This window comes from Adiantum capillus-veneris, chromosome 29, assembly GCF_014529385.1.
Source record: "Adiantum capillus-veneris isolate H3 chromosome 29, ASM1452938v2, whole genome shotgun sequence".
Classification (NCBI taxonomy): Eukaryota; Viridiplantae; Streptophyta; class Polypodiopsida; order Polypodiales; family Pteridaceae; genus Adiantum; species Adiantum capillus-veneris.
Window position 1 is genome coordinate 53,822,346 of NC_140959.1, and position 19,089 is coordinate 53,841,434.

Genomic DNA, 19,089 nt, shown 5'->3' on the forward strand with positions numbered 1-19,089 from the left:
ATCCACCACATTGTAACTTTCTGGTCTCATAGGTCACTTTGGCCTTTTGAAAACATTAATATAACATTTCATCTCATCTCCTCTCTCTCTCTCTCTCTCTCTCTCTCTCTCTCTCTCTCTCTCTCAAAAACATTCCAAGATTATAAAGGCATACTAGTTCAATGTCAAAGCCATGAATATGTATGCTTAGAGCTTGTTGACACTCACAGCACATGTACAGACAAATCGACACTAAAAGACTATGTTGAAAACTGGAATCAAAGTAACACGTGGACAAGACCATGTCACTTGGACACCAGTTGAAACTTGAAAGCATTCACCTTTGAATCGTCCAAGAGGATAAGTTTCGAAACGTTTGAAGGGTTCTGTAAGTTTCTTGATTTGAAGAAACGAGTTTCTTAGCAACTATACTCACAAAGCCAACGTACACAAAAGCAGAAGTGCACAACAGTATCTGCTCCGATTCAAAATGATGTTGCAACAATAAAGACTAAGCACAAAACTTAGAAGTGAATTCCAAATTAATGCATCCTTGCCACAGGCATTGTCAGCAATGATGAGCATCTTGACAAAAAAACAGGTCAAAGCAAACAGATTACTAACACCTCAGATATACACAAAAAAAAAGGGCCTCCCTAAAAATTTCGTTGTGATTATACTCCAATATTTTAGAGCAGGATTGGCAACACTACACTCTCACTGCAAAATCCTCTAACCTTAAGGTCACCGCACGCTTATGAGCATCGAGCCCCTCCACTTCTGCCATTTTGGCAACTGAAGGACCGAGAGCTCGAAGGCCTTGCTCTGTCAGAGACTGAACGGTCATTTGCTTTGTGAATGAATCTAGTGAAACACCACCGTACATTCGAGCATAGCCATATGTTGGTAGCACATGGTTGGTGCCACTTGCGTAGTCGCCAACACTCTCAGGTGTCCACTTCCCCAAAAAAACAGAGCCTGCTTATGCCATGTGCCAGTAACCACCAACAACATCAAACCAGGATAATCAATGAAATCCAAAAGAAAACATCTGTGGAGAAGTTAAGAAGAAACCCACCAGCATTCTCGATGTGGCCAAGCCACTGCTCCGCATCATCAATGTTCACAATCAAATGCTCTGGAGCATACAAATTTGAAAAGGCGCATGCCTGTTCAGAAAGCAAGGTGAAGGGTCAAATTGGCATTCCAAAACATAAGGACCCATATGAGGCAAAAGGCTTGTTCTAGAAAGCCAAAAACCATTGCATTGAGTTGTGTTCCTATTGAATCAGAATAACAATGTTTTCATGTTAGTGCAGCCTCATGTTAAATGCAAAAACAACCTCTGTCATATCAGGCACGAGGAGCGTGTAGCTGTGGGTAAGGGCCTTTGCTGCTGTATCTCCACGTGGCAACTCTTTGCACTGCCTCCTCAGCTCAGCTTCAATTGGCTCGATGTTTATGTCCCCAACACCAACTAGCACCACCTGACTATCGGACCCATGCTCAGCCTGCAACAAGAGAACGTGTCAAAAACACAAGGTCATAAAATACACACCACTAGTAGACCTATTGATAAGAAATCCATTGTTGCTTTCCAATCTGGATTGAGACAGCTAAAAGTATGTCATCCAAGTAGAATCTGAATCAAAAAACTTGATATAGAATATTGTCATTTTGGGAAAGCAAAAGAGATTCAATTTGAAAAAAAAATTACAAGGGGATATATTCCTCACATAAAAAAATTTGAATCACGATCCATGGCATCCTACATAGTGGGAGTACCAGTATATAAGACCTTCACACCTTGAAACTTTTGCTCATACCTGTGAAAGTAAGTCAGCTGCTACATGACACGGGTTGGAGGTTTTGTCTGCTATTACTAACACCTCAGAAGGACCAGCAGGCATATCAATAGAGATCATGGCTTCACTATTCTGCATCAAAGAACAAAATCAGTGTCAGCTATGTATGCATTGCTGCATGAACTCCATTTCATGGCGTCCAAGAAAATACGATTAATCATGAGTGTGGTCATTATCATTAACTGCCTTCACTTAAATTCTCGAGTGCTATCTCAGGATGGGTTGTGCTGTACAAAACATATTGGAAAGAGGACAAGTTTCCTCTCATACCACACAATAGACCTCATGAATGACACAATGTGAGCAAAGTCTGCTCCCACAGAAGGACGGCCATAGAAATCTTAAACCTTGATTAGACAACACTCTCCTGCTGAAGAACATACTCCTTATTGTGGAAACGAGGAAATTTTTTCTTGTTAAAAGAGGAGCAATGAACTGCTCTCAAGAAATCAGACAAATCTTTTGATATTTGCACTAAATAACATTCAAGTAATCTGTGTATCCTTCATTTTGATTGAATAACCTTTTGTGGCCTATTTCTTACTGATGAGAACAATGACAAGCATCTAATGCTTGTCACACTAACAAGAGTGGGCTTCCTTCTAACAGTTGTATCTTTGTCTCTTCTCTTTCTTTGAAGAATCAAGCTCTTGTAAAATATTTCTGATCCTTCCCAAATAAGCGAGTACACAAGTAAGATGCAACAAAGAACCATTCAGCTTTCATCTGTCCAAAGATAAAACTAGAGTACCTAAAATTCTGAAGCTTGGACATATATCACTGGAAAGCATTTGCACCAGCCATGACCTGAGGGGTTTGGAGGAGGGCATTTAAAGTTTGACAAAAAGGCCTGTCACACCTAGTTCCCCCAAAAAAGTCTACCACCTGTGTTCATGTCAGTGACTTTCTAAAACACCTTTTCAAGAACAAATAACAGAGCAGCCAATTGTTACCAGCACAACTGTACATGTAATGAACTATATACAAATTTGCATACCTGTAACAACATCTTGGCTGCCGTGACATATTGGTTCCCAGGCCCAAGAATCTTGTCCACCTGACTCACAACCATGTCAAAGCCAAAACAGACAAAGAATCTCAAGGTTTGACCGGACCAAATAAAGAATGTAATGCACTAGACGCATTTTACATACACCCCATGCACACAATCCACTCTCAAATGAACAGATCCTCGCCTCTCTCCATTCTAAAAGAGTTGAAAGAGCCCCTCCATCAATTTAAAAGATTTGCAAGAATCTCGCATTTTGGATGTGCGTGTACACACACAGATCCCTAAAGAACAGAAAACCTTCTGTAAATAACAAAATTATGATCCCAAAAGAATCACAAAAATCAGTGCAAACCAAAAAATATTCCCTTTTGTACCACCCAATAGGCTGAGCCTTCTATCATACCTCCCCTAATGCAAAAGGGATGAGAAACTTGCAAAGGTAACAGCTACCAGCCATTTACAGATTAAGCTAATAGAAAGGGCAGAACCCTTTTGCACAGCTTTCATCCTTTGGCTACACGAAAGCCAGTTCTATCAAAATGCTCAGTGCGACTGGTTTTGCTCCACCGTAACCCTACCAAGTGCTAATCAAATCCTGAGCGTCTCACTCGCTTCATCATTCCTCTCGGCCATTAAAATTAAAAACTCTAGGGATCTTTTTACAAACTCTAGAGATCATTGCAAAAATGGCATACACAGTAGGATACACATGTTGAATGGTTGCACCATTCAACATGTATTCACCATCTTAAGCCATGATCAGGAGGCTTGTTACCTATTGCCTATGGGCAAGATTGATGATGAATAGCCATATTGCAACCTCAAATGAAGAAAGACATTGACAATCACAAGAAGACTTTTTTCACAGTAGGTTGCTCACTATAATTATGTCGCGGCATCTGCAGCAAGGTCACATTTTTAGGGGGGACATTGCCTTCTACATCATTACATCACTTGATGGTCCAAAATCTACAGAATCAACCATGGAAGAAACAGCAACAAGTTTCAAGAGGCCAATCACACAATTTGCTTTAGGATCACTGTGCTTTTATCAAGCCGAAAAGGTTAGCCCCATGTGGGCTGGCCTTGTGTTTGTTGATTGCCCAATATGTCCCGACCTGTCATGTTAATGCATTCGAAGACCCTTTCAATTTGACCTCCATCATATAAAATGGCGGACAAGCTTGCTTCCCATACTCACAGATGCTCTAGCGGAGAAAGACTACTCCCAGTAATGCCGATGAGCTAATTCAATCAGATATGAAATGAGCTGTCAAGTGGTACCCATACTAAGTCCTAAAGTCTAGTAGCAGACACAGGCATGATAAGGGGGCACGGCACCACATACAAAGGATGCGGTTACTGCAAGATCAAGCTCTTGTGCAGATTAGACAAATATCTCAGTAGCAGCAACAAGAATCTTCACTCCAAAACATGTCTAGATAGAAACAGCCTTGCAGAAGACACACATGCCCAGAGAGACACAAATAGACAAGAGAGGAGAATGGGGGCACCTTGGGACAAGTTTCTGTTCCCCAAGCCATTGCAGCCACAGCCTGTATATACACGTGTGAGAAAGTTACTGCCTAGATATCAATGCTGCCTGTTTGAAGCAAAGACAGGTGAGAGGATATCCAAGGACCTGCCTGTGCTCCTCCAGCTTTTAGAATAAAATTAACACCTGCTTTTTTTGCGCAATATAATACCTCCTGCACACAACCAGAAGTTATCAATTCGATGAATATAAACCCTCTGGGAATGTGAAAGCAAAGACACGATGTTTTGTAAGCCGAGAATCAAATAATTGTGCACTTACCGGGCATATAGACCCATCCTTTCTTGGAGGTGTGGCAATAATGACTGTTTTACAGCCTGCAATTTGAGCAGGCTGTAAATAAAAGTTAGAAGTCCTCAACAGCATAACCTACCAAACTTGTTGAAAACCTCAAATACAAAGGCACATACCACTGCAAGCATTAGTGCGGTTGATGGTAAAACTGCAGTTCCTCCAGGTACATATAAGCCTACAGCACCAATAGCACGAGCAACTCTTCTGCATTTTACCCCCTGTTTTGCCAGGCATACCCCAATCTCTCATAGCAATAACAAAATGAAGTATTACAACATGATTCTGAACAGACAAAACCTACAGGCATATTTTCGACTTGAAGCTCGTGGGTCTTTTGTTGAGCAGCATGAAAGGCATATATGTTATCATATGCTACGTCAAAAGCAGCCTTCACATCTGCGTCAATCTACATACAGTTACAAGAAAAATGATTATCATCAAAGTGATGGACACAAAGCTGCATGGTGGCTTAAAGGCCTAAATATTTCTATAATACCTTGGGATCTGGTAAATCTGCCACTGATTCAAGCACGCTATCGATTTGTACCCCATCAAATTTAGCAGTATAACTGTAAGTGAAAGTTAAAGTATGAGTACCACCAAAACGTACTAAAACATTAGCCCTAACAAACAATTGGTCACTGGGGAATGATCAGTAGAAACTCATACAGCATTCAGCAACAGAACTGCATATAAAGAGACATCCAATGACTGATTGAAGAGCAAACACACACACAACTAGCCAATCATTCTCCTCTCACAAAAATACTATAATCCAGCATGATTGACACAAATAAGTAGCTCAACTTTTTGAGCTTGAGCATACGAGCTTGAGCATACACCTTATCTATAGCTGTTTGCATAGAATTTAGTAAAACTACAAAGCTCAAAGCATGGGGACTGAACATGTGGCCCCCAACCTTGACTATGTTTTGCACCTTGGTGACTAGTTACAGACTTCGGGCTGGGGGCTCTCGTTGGCTTGGAAAGATAGCACGACTACATGAAGTAAGAAACGGACGAAGAGGCAGAATGCCCAAAGGACTGCAATGTATGAAATGTTAAGGCAAAATTACATGCCAAGTTGAAAAGGGAGATGCAAGCCCAAGTGCCTGCTTGTTAAGACTCTAATATGTGCCAATACGAGTAAGGAAATGCAATAAGGACTGAGCAAACATATGGCTGAGCAAGAAAAGATAGTCTAAGACTTGGCAAAAGGAATTGATCATATGCAAAGAGGAAATGGCTATATGAAGGGTAAGGCAGGGCTGTGACGCCCAAATTTACAAAATGAAATAAAGCAATTGAAGTCAAACACGGAGAAAGAGATCAAAAGTTTTGCCGAGGTTGCCAAACAAACCAAGGCAGATGTTTAAGAGAATGAAAACTGGATTTTAAGTCGAGAAGCGACAAAAGGGTGTTCCCGCTAATAAGGTGGAGGTTATGAATGGTACCCTTGAAGAGGAAGCTAAGAGACATGCCCGTGTATTACATGTACAAGTTACTAAGTAGGTGGAGAAAAACACTCCCAAAGAAGATGCGAAGGAACTTGGTAATAAGATGGGAATATCAGACTCGAAATTGGATAGGTTTTTGAGCTGATTGCCCAAGGGCTTTTGATGGTGAGGCTTCTCTGTGACGTTTGTTAGATTTGGACAGAAGATTCTGCAACTAGATTGCTCTTTCTTTGATGGACAGCCTTGGTTCATGGATTGTTGAATTCTTTTGTGTGGGCTTCTTTGGAGATGTTTCCTGCCTTGGTCACGGTTGCTGACAGTTGAGTTTTGAATATCCAAATATTTAGCACGCTTTTCGGTGCTTAGACTTGCCTGGTTCCTTGCATGCCCTTCTGGTCGAGTTTGTGTCCCAATTAGGAACTGCTTTATATTACAATATCCATGGAGTCCCTAATATCACCTTTTCCCCTAGCTTTGAATATGGTTACTGGTAACACATAGAAAAGATGTGGACAACTTATTCAAGCTATTGTGATGTCTGGTTGGATTTTCCCAAGTGCATGAACAAGCAAACCACAAGCACATGCCTTGATTTTGAAGTTTTCAAACATGGAGAGAGGAGCTTCTTATCCAAGAGAAGTGCTCTTAAGGGGGAAAGAATTTACTTGGACGACGATCTTACACTTGCACGAGTAGCACACAAAAATATGCCAAAGGTCTTCGAGGCACAAGGAAGATGGGCTGTTTACAAGGACAGGAGGGTGATGATTGATCTTTACGAAACATTGGTCAACATGATGGTGTGCAGCCCATAGGACCCCAAGAAAGACAGTGTAGAACTGTAATGGCTCTCTAGGACTTCATGCTGGATATTTGAGGATAAATACAGAGATAGAGACATTGCTTTTTACACAGAGACACACCACTATACCGTCAAAGGTGAAGCGGAAAAGGGTGAATCGGGTGATGAACTTGTCTGCAACCGCGAGCAAACCACCTCTCCATACAAGGGCAGCCAATAGAACTCGTATCTATCGCTATGGATCTCCTCGCCGTCAAGGTCCTAGTGCGTACCGCCCACCGAATGGGCACGTGAAGTTGTCGCACACGATGCAACACCGAGAGGGTGTGTACACTGCAAGAGAAAGGGAGCGCTAGAGAGAGAGAGAGAGAGAGAGAGAGAGAGAGAGAGAGATCAAAATGGAAAAACGCCAGAGGAGGTGAGATTGTTGTGGAGAGACAAAACGCTAGAGAGAGGAAGGTCGCCGCCACACCAAAACGCTACCAAGCAGAAACGCTACACACACACACACACACACACAGAGATCCAAACGCTGGATCTCTGCATTGAATAACATGCCAAAAGTACAGGGGGGGGCTGCCTATATAGGCAAACTACCAGTTTGCCATACCCCAACCAAAACTCCACTACCCTGGTAAAATGACCTAAAATGCTAATAAATATGTTAACTCACTGAAAGTGACCTGGGACACATATTTAGTAGCAGAACTGCAGAAGACTCGAGACTTTGACCCCGGGAAACTCTAGGAACGGGGGTCCCGCCTCATGCCAGCCTATCGGGTGAGCAGCACAGTGAAGTGCACCGCCGTGAACAGGTATGTCTACCATAGTTACCGGTACAAGGAACGGAGAACGGCAACATGCATGAAATGTCATTCCCTTCTTCAAATACTCACGTCTAAAACACGGAAAGGGAATCCAAAACAGAAAATTGGGATGGGGACAGGGAACGGGGACCTGAAAATGGCCATTCCCTGAAACTATGATATCTACCTCAAGTACGGCCGGGCACGGCAACAAAACAGCCCTCACTCCCTAATCTGCTCCTGGGAGATGCTAGAGCTACCACCGGATAGGAATCTGAACACCCCCTCTTAGCTCCTGGATGGGAAACGAGTCCAAGGGAGCTGGCATGAGAGGATAATGTCGCCTGTCGAAGAGGTTTGGTGAAGATGTCAGCAGAATTATCCGAAGTCGGGATGTACTCTAGTCGGATAGAGCCATCCTGTCTTCTCACGAACAAAATGGTATTGTATCTCTATATGCTTGGTCCGGGTATGGAACACCAGGTCCCTTGCAATGGCTATACAACTCTGGTTGTCTGAGTACATAATGGTCCTCTGTTGCGGAAAGCCCATCTCCAAAAGTAGACTCCGAATCCAAATTGACTCACATGTAGCACTGCAAACAGCATGCTACTCTACCTCTGTGGAAAACAAGGCAACTGTTGGCTGTTTCTTGTTGCTCCATGAAACTCCTCCTGAGCCAAAAGAAAAGGTATAACCTGTAGTCAACCGTCGTCCATCTGGATCTCCACCCCAATCCGAATCACTCTATCCTCGTAGAATGATCTGGGAGTCTATACCTTGAGCTGCATAGTGAATGCCTAATGACTTGGTCGCCTTCAAATACCACGGGATCCGAAGAGCCTACCTCAAATGTGACTTGGGGGGTTTCTGCATGAAAGAATTGAGAAGACCCACCGAAAACTGACATCAAATCGGGTGTTGAGTACCCAAATAAGTGAACTAACCAGTTTCCGGTACTGCGTAGCATCTCCTACAACGGGGTGATCAAAATGTGACAACTTCTAATTGGGATCCATGGGAGTTGAGATGGGTTTGCACTCGGTCATACCAAATGCTTCCAATAGTTCTTGGATATAGCGCTCCTGAGAGAGGAAGATGCCCCCCTCTATCTGCCAAACCTCCAATCCAAGAAAATGATGAAACAAGCCAAGCTCTGTCATCTCAAACTCTTTTGCTAAGGTTACCATAATACTGCGGATGTGCACAACATGGCTACCTGTAATCACAAGATCATCTACATAGAGGATAACAAGTGTCACCAATCCTCCCTCATGGTAAATGTATATGTCTGGGTCAGAAAAAGATCGTCGAAGGAGTGTCGAGGGCGGTTAAGGAATCCTACTTAGCTCTCCCTTGTGTGTAAAGCTCTCTCTCTCTCTCTCTCTCTCTCTCTCTCTCTCTCTCTCTCTCTCTCTCTCTCTCTCTCTCTCTCTCTCTCTCTCTCTCTCTCTCTCTCTCTCTCTCTCTCTAGTCCTATGGAAGCGTCACTTCCGCTCCCAGCTCCCACAATCCCTCGTGGTAGAGGGGCAGCCCTGTGGGGGGCATCAGTGTCACACGAGGGCACCACGTGCCAATAGAAAAGAACAGACTGAACAGACTTTTAGCACTTCAGTAACAACTGAACTGTGAGAGAGAGAGAGAGAGAGAGCACACGTGGCACGGAGTGGCAGAATTCCACCCCAGAGAATATTGGCCCCAAACCTTGGTGCCCCTTTCTTTATATTACTTGAACTCAATACAATGCCGGTACTCACGCTCCGCACCTTCTCACTGAAGCGTGCCAAAGACTGAGCTCTCTGCACTTATTTAAAGTGCCATTGGCCTGAAAGCAGTTACAGTGAAAAGCCTCAAACTCAAAAGCATTTGGTCCAAAAGCGCCAAAAGCTACCAGCGCGATTTATAGAAATCTATACAAGTACCCCGTCAGTAGCACCACGTCAGCATGTCAGCGCAATTTGTAAAGCGTCCATATTGCTGCCACGTCATCAGTTGCTTTAATTTGATTGTCTTTAAGTTACTTGGACCCCATCGGACGGGGTCCCATAAGTTGGCGGGAATTTCTCTTTGAAAATAGTCTACTTGGCAAGACTTTGCAAGTTGGTAAAACTTCTTCTGTTGCTTCTGCTTCTTCACTTAGGGTTTAGGCCCCTCGGCCAGGATCTGCAAGTCGGCTCTGTTCTTCAGTGGCTTGACACGTCAGCAATTTGTGACATCCCCCCCTTCTTGAAAGAAAGTAATATTCCGCGACTACAGTATATCTGCAAAACAACTCAAGTTAGCTCAAAAAAACTTCCGAGGGACAATCAATTCGCTCTTTTTTTGTTAAGGAGTTCACTTCTCCTTTCCACCCAAGAAAACCCTACACATGGTCAAATAGCCAAAAACAGTGTTGGGGCACCCTCAACACCAAGAAGGACCCGTTCATTCGTGGCTACCCCAAGGGTGGACCCGTTCGACCGCCTCCAAGCCCAAGTCAAGGAGTTAAAGAACGAGAACAACGAACTCAAAACACGCCTTGCTGCCCTCAAGGCGCACCTCCAATCGCTCGAGTCTCAGAAGATAACGGATACAGACTGTATTCTAGCAAAGGCCAGCGAGGTAGATCACACATTCACCCAGAATGTGGCTTCACTAGCAACCCAAATCCAAGAGAATGCTGCCACCATCCCCTCCAAAGTGGAGGAGTGCTTGCAAGAGCGTTGTCGCTCTGAAGGTCTTGCGTTGACCGTATGCATCAGTGGCTTGCCCCCCACTTGGTGGGAGGAGAATGACAATTTTTATCGGGATCCTCGCACCAACCAAGGGATCCTTGTTTTCAAGACCAAAGAGAACCACATGGCACTCTTAAAGCAAACCACCTTCTCAAAGCACGACCATATGGATTAGCAAGGCTCTAACCCCCACCCAACTCAAGATAAAGAAGCAAGAGTTGCAGAAGGTACGAGATGCACGGGCCGCAGGCAAGTACGCCATATACCGTGGCTGTAGAGCCATCATTGAGGAGTTTCGAGCAAAGAAATCCACTTGGCATCCCCCACCTCCTCCTCCTCCCTCATCCACCCCTACCCCATAAGTGACATTTGTTGCAATTTTGTTGTATCACCCCCTAGCCCCCACAACCCACACGTGCTATTGCAGACATTGTACCCTCTTAGATAGAGGAGCCATTGTAGACATTGCAGACATTGTACCCTCTCTCTCTCTCTCTGGGTAAAACCCTATTGCTAGGAACCTTTGTTTCTTACTCAGAATCCTCGAGAACCAAGGTTCTCACCTAAGAAATTCACCTTCCAGTCTCAGGGCATGGCATCCCTATAACTCTATTCCCAGAGTCCCTTTCCGTAGGAAATCTTAGCATCAACTCTACCATCCTCAACACAAAGTCCCTCCTCGGTAATCTCAACTCCTTGATCCCAACTCTCAAATCTGTGGATCTGACCCCGGAACCTAGGGTGCAAACCCTTGGGCTGATCTGGCTTTGTTCCCACAAAGCACTTTTCTCTTGCAAAGGCTCATGCCTTCCTCTGCGCCTACTTCTCATGCAGAGGAAGTGCACTTGCAAACAAACACTCATAGATCAAAACAAGAAAAGCATCACCTATGAAGGTTTGAAACTCGAAGCGCAACTCGGTTCTCGGAAAGCAACTCCCCAAAAGAGATCTCTATGCAGAGAAGCCTCTCTTCCAATCCTGCACACAGGCGAGGTGTGCTCTCGGGTTCCTTCTCGTGAATCAGCCCCGTCTACAACCTTTGTGGGCTGCAAACAGAGAAAAACAGCAGCTTATCGGAAGACACTGCTTAGCGATGGGACTCGTCTACTTGGTGTTGGCGACATCTGGTGCACTTGGGCAGCCATGGGAGTCATTTGCACCATCATCTTGGCAGCTGAAATCTGCAGCAGGCTGCAGCCTCTAGGGAACACTAGTGCCTTCCTTTTTCTGATCCTGCAACTTCCCAAAATTGGGGCACTAGGCTGCTTTTATAGCCACCAGGGACCGGCAATAATAGGAGAGATTTGCTGCTCATAATAGGGACACAGCGGGCACCTTGCTTTTCTAGCGAGAGAGAGAGAGAGAGAGAGAGAGAGAGGTGCAGCAGAATTGAAATGGTGAAGATTGTTAGACTTACACCACTCTGCTACTTCATAGGTCTAGGGCATACTTGTACGGCTAGTATTTCTCCGGGCTGGCCACCCATAGTCTAGGTTGTACCTGGTCCAATCGCCCGAGTTTGGGGCCGGCCGCCCACTTTGTCAGAGCGCCCTCATATATTTCCATATATCATTTTCTTGTTGGGTTGTGGGGGATTTTTCCAAGCTTTGCCCTACCTCCCCTTGGGCACCTATATATGGGGCCAGGGGGGTACCCACTTCCACATCTCATCACACAGAGATCATCTGGTCACCTATATATGGGGCCAGGGGGGTACCCACTTCCACATCTCATCACACAGAGATCATCTCGTCATTGTGTATTGGGTCTTCTACTCATGGTAGTCACGGGGGGCTGATCGCCCCCTCTTCACCATATCTAGCGTTTGTGGTCTTCTCTCTCTCTCTCTCTCTCTCTCTCTCAGACGCGCACTCTCACATGGTATCACAGCAGCTTAAGGCTCTCCATCGGTCGGACCAGCGCTTCTAGATCTCTGCATCAAGTTCTCCTCCCAAGGGATCAACACAATCAGCATTTTCTGAAAATCTGCCAGCGTTTTGCAAAGAGCCAGGCAAGCGACGAAATTTGGAGTTTTTCATCGCGGAGGACCCCTCTCCACCTGTGTTTTTGCAAATCAGGCCAGCGTTTTTGCTTCTGGCTGCCAGCGCTACAATTCTGGGGCATTTTCATCGCCCGAACATCCCTCCCTCTACTTGCGTTTGTTTTTGAGATCTGGAGATTTTGGACAGCTGCAGCGTTTTTGCAGCAGGAGGGCAGTGCTCAGCTTTTCAACCCTGGATCTTGCCTACTCGACCCGGCTCAGCATCCAGTGCCTTGCTGATCATGTTCCTCTTCAAATCATTCAGATTTCAGCCATAGACCCTTGCTGTTTTCTCTGTTTTTAGCCCTCCAACGGCTGTTTTCAGACCATGCCGGGAGCGTACGAGCACGCTGAAAATCGCTGGACAGCAGCATTTTCATCACCTCGCACTTGCGTTTCTGGGTGGACAGCAACCACGTGGCTTGTGTTTTTCGCACAGAACGAAGTTACCTCTTGCCAGGACACCATCCGGTGGTGGTCCGTGCCGTCTCTCAGTGACTGCTACAGTACAGGGTATCTTCGACATTCACTTGATCATCTACAGGCATACGATCCTTGGGAGATCCATTCATTCCCGCCATCATTCGGCGGTTGCACACTCCAGAGGGGGTGGTGACTTGTGGTTTGCTATGGACACACCTATGCACTCATCAGAGGAGTTCACACGAGATATGGCCATGCTCATGGCATATGGGATTTCGACATTCCCAGGGAAGACACCACCATCTTGCGTGGACAGACACTTACCACTTGACCTTGACACGTCAGATCACTTGCTTACACAGGAGCATCTACATGGACTTAGGGAGAAGATCTTGGATCTCTTCTTGGACATGTTCATTGCTTGGACCTACACACTGGAGTGGGACTTCAGTGCTTTGGACTCTCTTGGACAGTTTACCCAAGATGCGGGAGATCAGGCATTCCGTGACTACATTCGGAGTCACCCAGAGCTTGGCTTGGATGGTAGTACAGTTGCTCTTCTACACTCCTGATCATTTAGATTGCTACTGACGGGAGCAAAGTGAGACACGAATCCCGACGGCCTCTAAAACGCTGGGAGCCAATGCACGCCGCAAGCCGGTCACCGTAAAGCGAACAAGGGGCACCACCTAGCTTTGAGCAGCTAGGACGCAGACAATGGTGATTTGAAATATCACAAATTCTACACACACACACACAGAATAGACACGTGATGAAAACCCTCAGGGGTGTGAGGGAGAATTATTCTCTTGCAATACTTACAGCAACCTTATTTCCAGCGAGGTGGCACATCTTGATGATAGAGAGATAGAGGGAGAGATAGTGAACCTACTTCATACGTTCTCTAGAGATGACTCAATGACATGAAACCTTGCTAACATGAGTGTGTGATCGACCGTTGGAGTCGAGATGTGGACATAGCTTCCTTTACATAGTACAATCCCCAAAGCAAATCACTACGCTAAGTCTCCTCTCTTGTGATGCAAATGTTGCCAATTCCTCCCACCAAAATACTACCAAGTGCTGACCTCTCATGAACTCCCCCCCCCCCCCCCCACGGTGGGAACCCGCCTTTAAGGATACTCTCTCTCTCTCTCTCTCTCTCTCTCTCTCTCTCTCTCTCTCTCTAACTCCAACCCCCCCCCCCTCTATTCCGTTGACTAAACCCCCTCCCCCCCGTTTGCGCCCTCTGTCGGATGCGCCCGCCTACGCCATGCTCTCTCTCGCCCCAGACTCAGCCCATGCGGGCGCCATCGGAAACGCCACACCACCCACACCCTATCCCTCTTCTCACCCTCCCTCACCACCTCACCCACCCTCTCACCCCCTCGCGCTCTCTCGCTTGCATCAAACAGCCCGTGCGGGCATGTCACATGACACATCCCAACCCTATGTGTCCGTGGACAAGCAACACCATAACAAGGTTTCCGTCAAGTCCAGTCAAGTTAGATTAGGAGTGATCTGGCACTTTTGAGTCTATTCGTAGACGGTGCATGCCCAGTCACTCAATGTAGATGCATATCCTCTGGTTGCACCTTGCATAAGCATAAGCATTTCCATCAGAGTCAGTTTGGGGATTTTTCAGATGACTTTATCCCATTTTTCCCTATTTTTGACATTTTTCACTTATTTATTAAGTTTTTTACTTTTTACTTTTTACTTTTTTGGGCTAGAGCCGGCAAGCCAGAAAGAAACTGCCTTTGCTTCGCGTGCACGCAAACGAGTCAAAGACAAGTTATCTTGCGGACTTGCCGACAAGGGGAAAAGCGCCTCCATGCCGTATCGTGGCATGTCAACGGGGAATGGAAGCAAGTTTCCCCCTCGGGAGAGTAAAAAGTCTTTTCATGCCATGTTAGTCAGTCCATGTTCCCTTGTTAAGTGACTTTTGTTGGGTACTCAGTAGGGCAAATTGGGTAAGTTAATTTATAAGCAAACCCAAGTTAGCACAAATTGGCAGATGACCAAAGACACAGCAAGCTTCCCCAAGCAACAGGTGTCCCACCCTCTCTCAGCAAGAACCCTCTCCATTTTCTTGGCGAGGCCACTCCCTCAAGGCCAGTGTTTTCATCATAGACCACTTCTCCCTCCCTGGCGTTTCCAAGATCTGCCATCGCCATCACTCTGGCTGCCCTAGCGTTTCCTCCCATGCAAGAGATCGCCACCAAGTAGAAGAAGGCCAGCGTTTTTCACCTTGGAAGCATCAGTGTTTTTGCCATCCACTAACGCCAGATAAATCCCAGCCAAGGCAGCGATTTCATCAAGCACTTGCAACAGATGTCCATGGCCAGGTAAGGAGTTCTTAAGCCCTTGAAACCTGCAATTTTCAGCAAGAACCCCTCTGCTGTCCCAGCGTTTTTCAGCAAGGAAAATCCATCCAAAAACGCAGCCAAAGAGCAGTCTACAGCAGCGTTTTTCATCACCCTTTCGACCTCAACAAAAACAGTCATTTTCAGTCATTAACACAGCGAGAAACAGCCATTTTTCAACCACCAAGAAAATCCCAGATTTCAGCCTAAGTCGCCGTCGTCATCACCGTCGTCGTCATCGGCATAGTCCCATTGCATCAGTCCATTGCATCCGCATTGTACGCTTCTGTGCAATCAAGTAGACCACTCTTGCCGACAAGAGTGGGGCCTTCGGAGGAGGGTTTTACAACCTCTCGGTGTCGTATCTCTCCTCTCTCCTTCTCTCAGTCTCATTCACTTGCACGCACAATCCACTCACTTTGTTCGTGACCACAGCACTCTACAGACGGAAATCTCTCTCTTTCCCTAAGAACTAAAAGGAACCTTGAGCAGTAAAGATCACTAATCTTGAGAAAATACAACATTTAATCCGTTGCACCTTACATTGGTATCAGAGCTTTAGAAGTGTCCTGCATTACTCAAGGAAAGAACCACAAGAATATTTTTTGCTTGTTGCGGTCGCACGAACCCAAGTTTACTTGGGCGTGGCGATTCCTAATCGTGTTTTGTTGAAGAGTGACAGGAATCCCAAGAAAGAAGGGCTTGTCCAGCCTCCCCTTGTGTCTCTTTTCACTCATTAAGAGCAGACCGTGCACTTAGCGGCCGGCCAATCGACGTGAGGTGGGAAAAAGCAACCTTGGTGTGAGCGCAAGGCCGCCAAGGGGTACGCCCGCAGAAAAGGGTAGAGCTCGGGTGAAGAGAAGATCCTTCTCCAACGCGATTTGCAAGCGAAAGAAACCCTCAAGAACCTCAAGAACCTCAAGAACCTCAAGACCTCAAGACCCAAGTTCCTCGTGAACTTAAGAACCAAAGATCCTAGTGCATGGTCGTCACCCGAAGCGGCATGGATACTTCGCATTCAGGTGATGAGCATGAGAGAGGCGACGAAGGATTCTCCCCACCAGAAGATTTTTCCAACCCTCCCCCTTCGCCATCTACGCCACGAGTTGTCCTCACTCCTATGGAGATGATGGTCAAGTCAATGTTGGACACGATGGCACAACAACAAGAAACGAATTGAGTTGCCTTGGCACAACTCGCAAGCAAAGCAGATGAACAAGCGGCAAAGGACCGTGCACAAGAAGCCAAGGACCGCGAGCGCGATGAAAGAAACGACAAACTTGCTGCACAACAAGAAGAACATCGACTTGCTCAGGAACGTGAGCGCATTGCTCTTGCCGCAAAACAAGAAGACCAGCGACTTGCCCTCGAACGCGAGCACGCTGAACGCAAAGAACGCAAAGCAGAAAGGGACGCGGAGCGAGAAGCTCAAAGGGAGATTCGTCAACAAGAATTTATTTCCCAAGTCCTAGCCTCGAAGAGCGAATCACCCAAAGATCGTGGGAGTTCGTCAAGTGGCGCACGCCACGAGGCGGATTCACACAATCCAGTCACAGAGAAGTTGACTTTCAGTAAGTATGACGGTAAGATGGATGCTACTGTTATTCATTCTTAGTTGCATCAATTTAATGCTTATTTTGCGACAACTAAGAAAACAGGCAATAGCAAAGTTTTGACGGCAGCTATGTATCTTGCCGGTGATGCCATAAATTGATATCAGGCTTGGCAAGAGGCATAGCTAGCCGCGCACCTAGAGGCAGCCGACAATCTCACGCCCCTCTCTATTAGTTGGGTTGATTTCCAAGACAAGCTCAAGGCGCGGTTTATGCCACCTCAGTACCTTGCACGACTAAAGGACGATTGGCGAGCTCTCAAGCAAAACGGTACGCCGGTTATGTCTTTCTCTGATCGGGTTTTGCAGCTCGGCACTCAATTAGGCAAATCGGATAAGAAGCGCAAGGAGGCATTTCTTTACGGATTGGACGAGTATATCAAGTATGATGTCGAGGTACTCAATCCACCTGATCTCAACAAAGCGGTAGCCATTGCTCTCGCCTACGAGATGAAACACAACAAAGGAAAGCCTAAGGAAAACAAAACTTCTCAAGGAACCCCGCAGAATTCTGAGAACACACAGAATGGTAAGAACGGTAAGAATGGTAAGAATGGTAATTCTTCTAGCCCTTCTTCCTCTAATTCCTCGGAAAAGAACTCTAACAATGAATCTAAGGGTAAAGCTAAAGCACCTGCAAAACCTAAGCTAACCCCTGATGAAAAAGCTTCTCAAGGAATTATAGGAGGATACATAACGGTTGAAGAACAAGTGATTTATGCTAAAGAAGGTAGATGTTTTCAATGTCACATTAAGGGTCACATTAAGAAAAACTGTCCTAAGACAGTCCCACCTAAAGAACCAAAGGCACCCACAACTACCACAAACTCTGTCACAACACAACCTGCATCTTCTCATGACTCTGACACACACATTGATGAATCTCTCATGAAGTGTTATAGTCATGTAAAAGGACAACGTTTTATCATATTCTTTGATCCAGGCAATATGCATGATGTGATTAGTCCCCCTCTTGTTGAGAGAGCCCGCCTAGAGGTTAGTCAGAAATCTCCTATCAAGGTTTCTGACTTCGCTCCTGGTATGGACTCTCTCATCACGAAGGAGTGCCTTGATGTGATGTTTACCGTTCAGCAAGCCTCTTTTCGTAGGAAATTTCTTATGTGTCCTCTCTCAAGATGTGATATGATTTTAGGCATGAAGTGGTTTCGTGAACTAAACCCTCTCGTTGATTGGGAGGCTCTAACTCTCACTTTGCATGCCAAAACAGATTCCCCCCTCATCATTCATGCTGAGGAGGGCTTGCATTCTTTGCCTCTCATCTCGCATGTGCAGGTAAAGCGTGAATTACGACGAGAAGCACAAGCGGCATTCATATATGCTGCCCCAGTTTCCCAGAGCATTCAGGCTCCAGGTAAGTATTCGGAGTTGTTTACGAAATTTAAACATCTCTTTTTGCAGGATGATCTTCCACCTCGTCTTCCACTGGAGCGGCCGGAGGACCATCGCATCGAGCTTGTGGAGGGAGCGCAGCCTGTCAGTAAGGCTCCCTACCGTTTGAACAAGTCACAGGAGGAAGAGTTAGAGCGACAACTCACGGAGTTGGTGGCTAGAGGATTCATACGTCCTAGTGTAAGTCCTTTTGCTACCCCTATTTTGTTCGTTCGCAAGAAGGATGGTTCGTCTCGCTTGTGTGTTGATTACACGGCATTAAACAAGATGACTATCAAGAACAAGTTTCCGATGCCTCGCATTTAGTATATCCTTGATAGGCTCAACGGGGCAAAGGTTTTCAGCAAGGTCGATCTCAAAAGTAGATACCATTAGGTACGGGTATTCAAAGGTGACATTTTCAAGACGGCCTTTCGCACCGAGCGAGGGCAATGGGAGTATATTGTTGTGCCTTTTGGATTGACAGGAGCCGTGGGTACGTTCAATCGTCTCATGGTAGGTCGTTTCGGCGACATGGTAGGTGTATGTGTGTTCATCTTTCTAGCTGATATTCTCATTTTTTCTACATCGTGGGAACAACATGAAAGAGATGTTAAAAGGGTACTAACTCGTTTGGATGAGTGTCAGTTGTACATTGCAGCTAAGAAGTCTGAATTTTTTCTTACTGAAGTCACTTATTTGGGTTATATCATTTCTGCAGATGGTGTCAAGCTAGACACCGCGAAGGTGGAACAGGTTCGTAATTGGGATTTG

At 45.7% G+C, this 19,089-nt stretch overlaps 1 protein-coding gene across 1 annotated transcript in view; it reads right to left on the minus strand.

Moving 5' to 3' along the window:
• Positions 1-491: 491 nt before the first annotated feature.
• Positions 492-19,089, minus strand: part of HDH (histidinol dehydrogenase) — an 86,425-nt gene continuing 67,827 nt past the window's right edge. Inside the window, exons 4-14 of the mRNA XM_086505633.1 lie at positions 5,202-5,274; positions 5,007-5,111; positions 4,822-4,923; positions 4,673-4,744; positions 4,503-4,565; positions 4,371-4,412; positions 2,842-2,901; positions 1,806-1,916; positions 1,323-1,490; positions 1,058-1,148; positions 492-957 (exon numbers count right to left, since the gene is read on the minus strand). Of these exons, the coding sequence (XP_086361759.1) occupies positions 689-957; positions 1,058-1,148; positions 1,323-1,490; positions 1,806-1,916; positions 2,842-2,901; positions 4,371-4,412; positions 4,503-4,565; positions 4,673-4,744; positions 4,822-4,923; positions 5,007-5,111; positions 5,202-5,274 (1,156 nt within the window). The 3' untranslated portion in view covers positions 492-688. The remainder of the gene's footprint in view (positions 958-1,057; positions 1,149-1,322; positions 1,491-1,805; positions 1,917-2,841; positions 2,902-4,370; positions 4,413-4,502; positions 4,566-4,672; positions 4,745-4,821; positions 4,924-5,006; positions 5,112-5,201; positions 5,275-19,089) is intronic.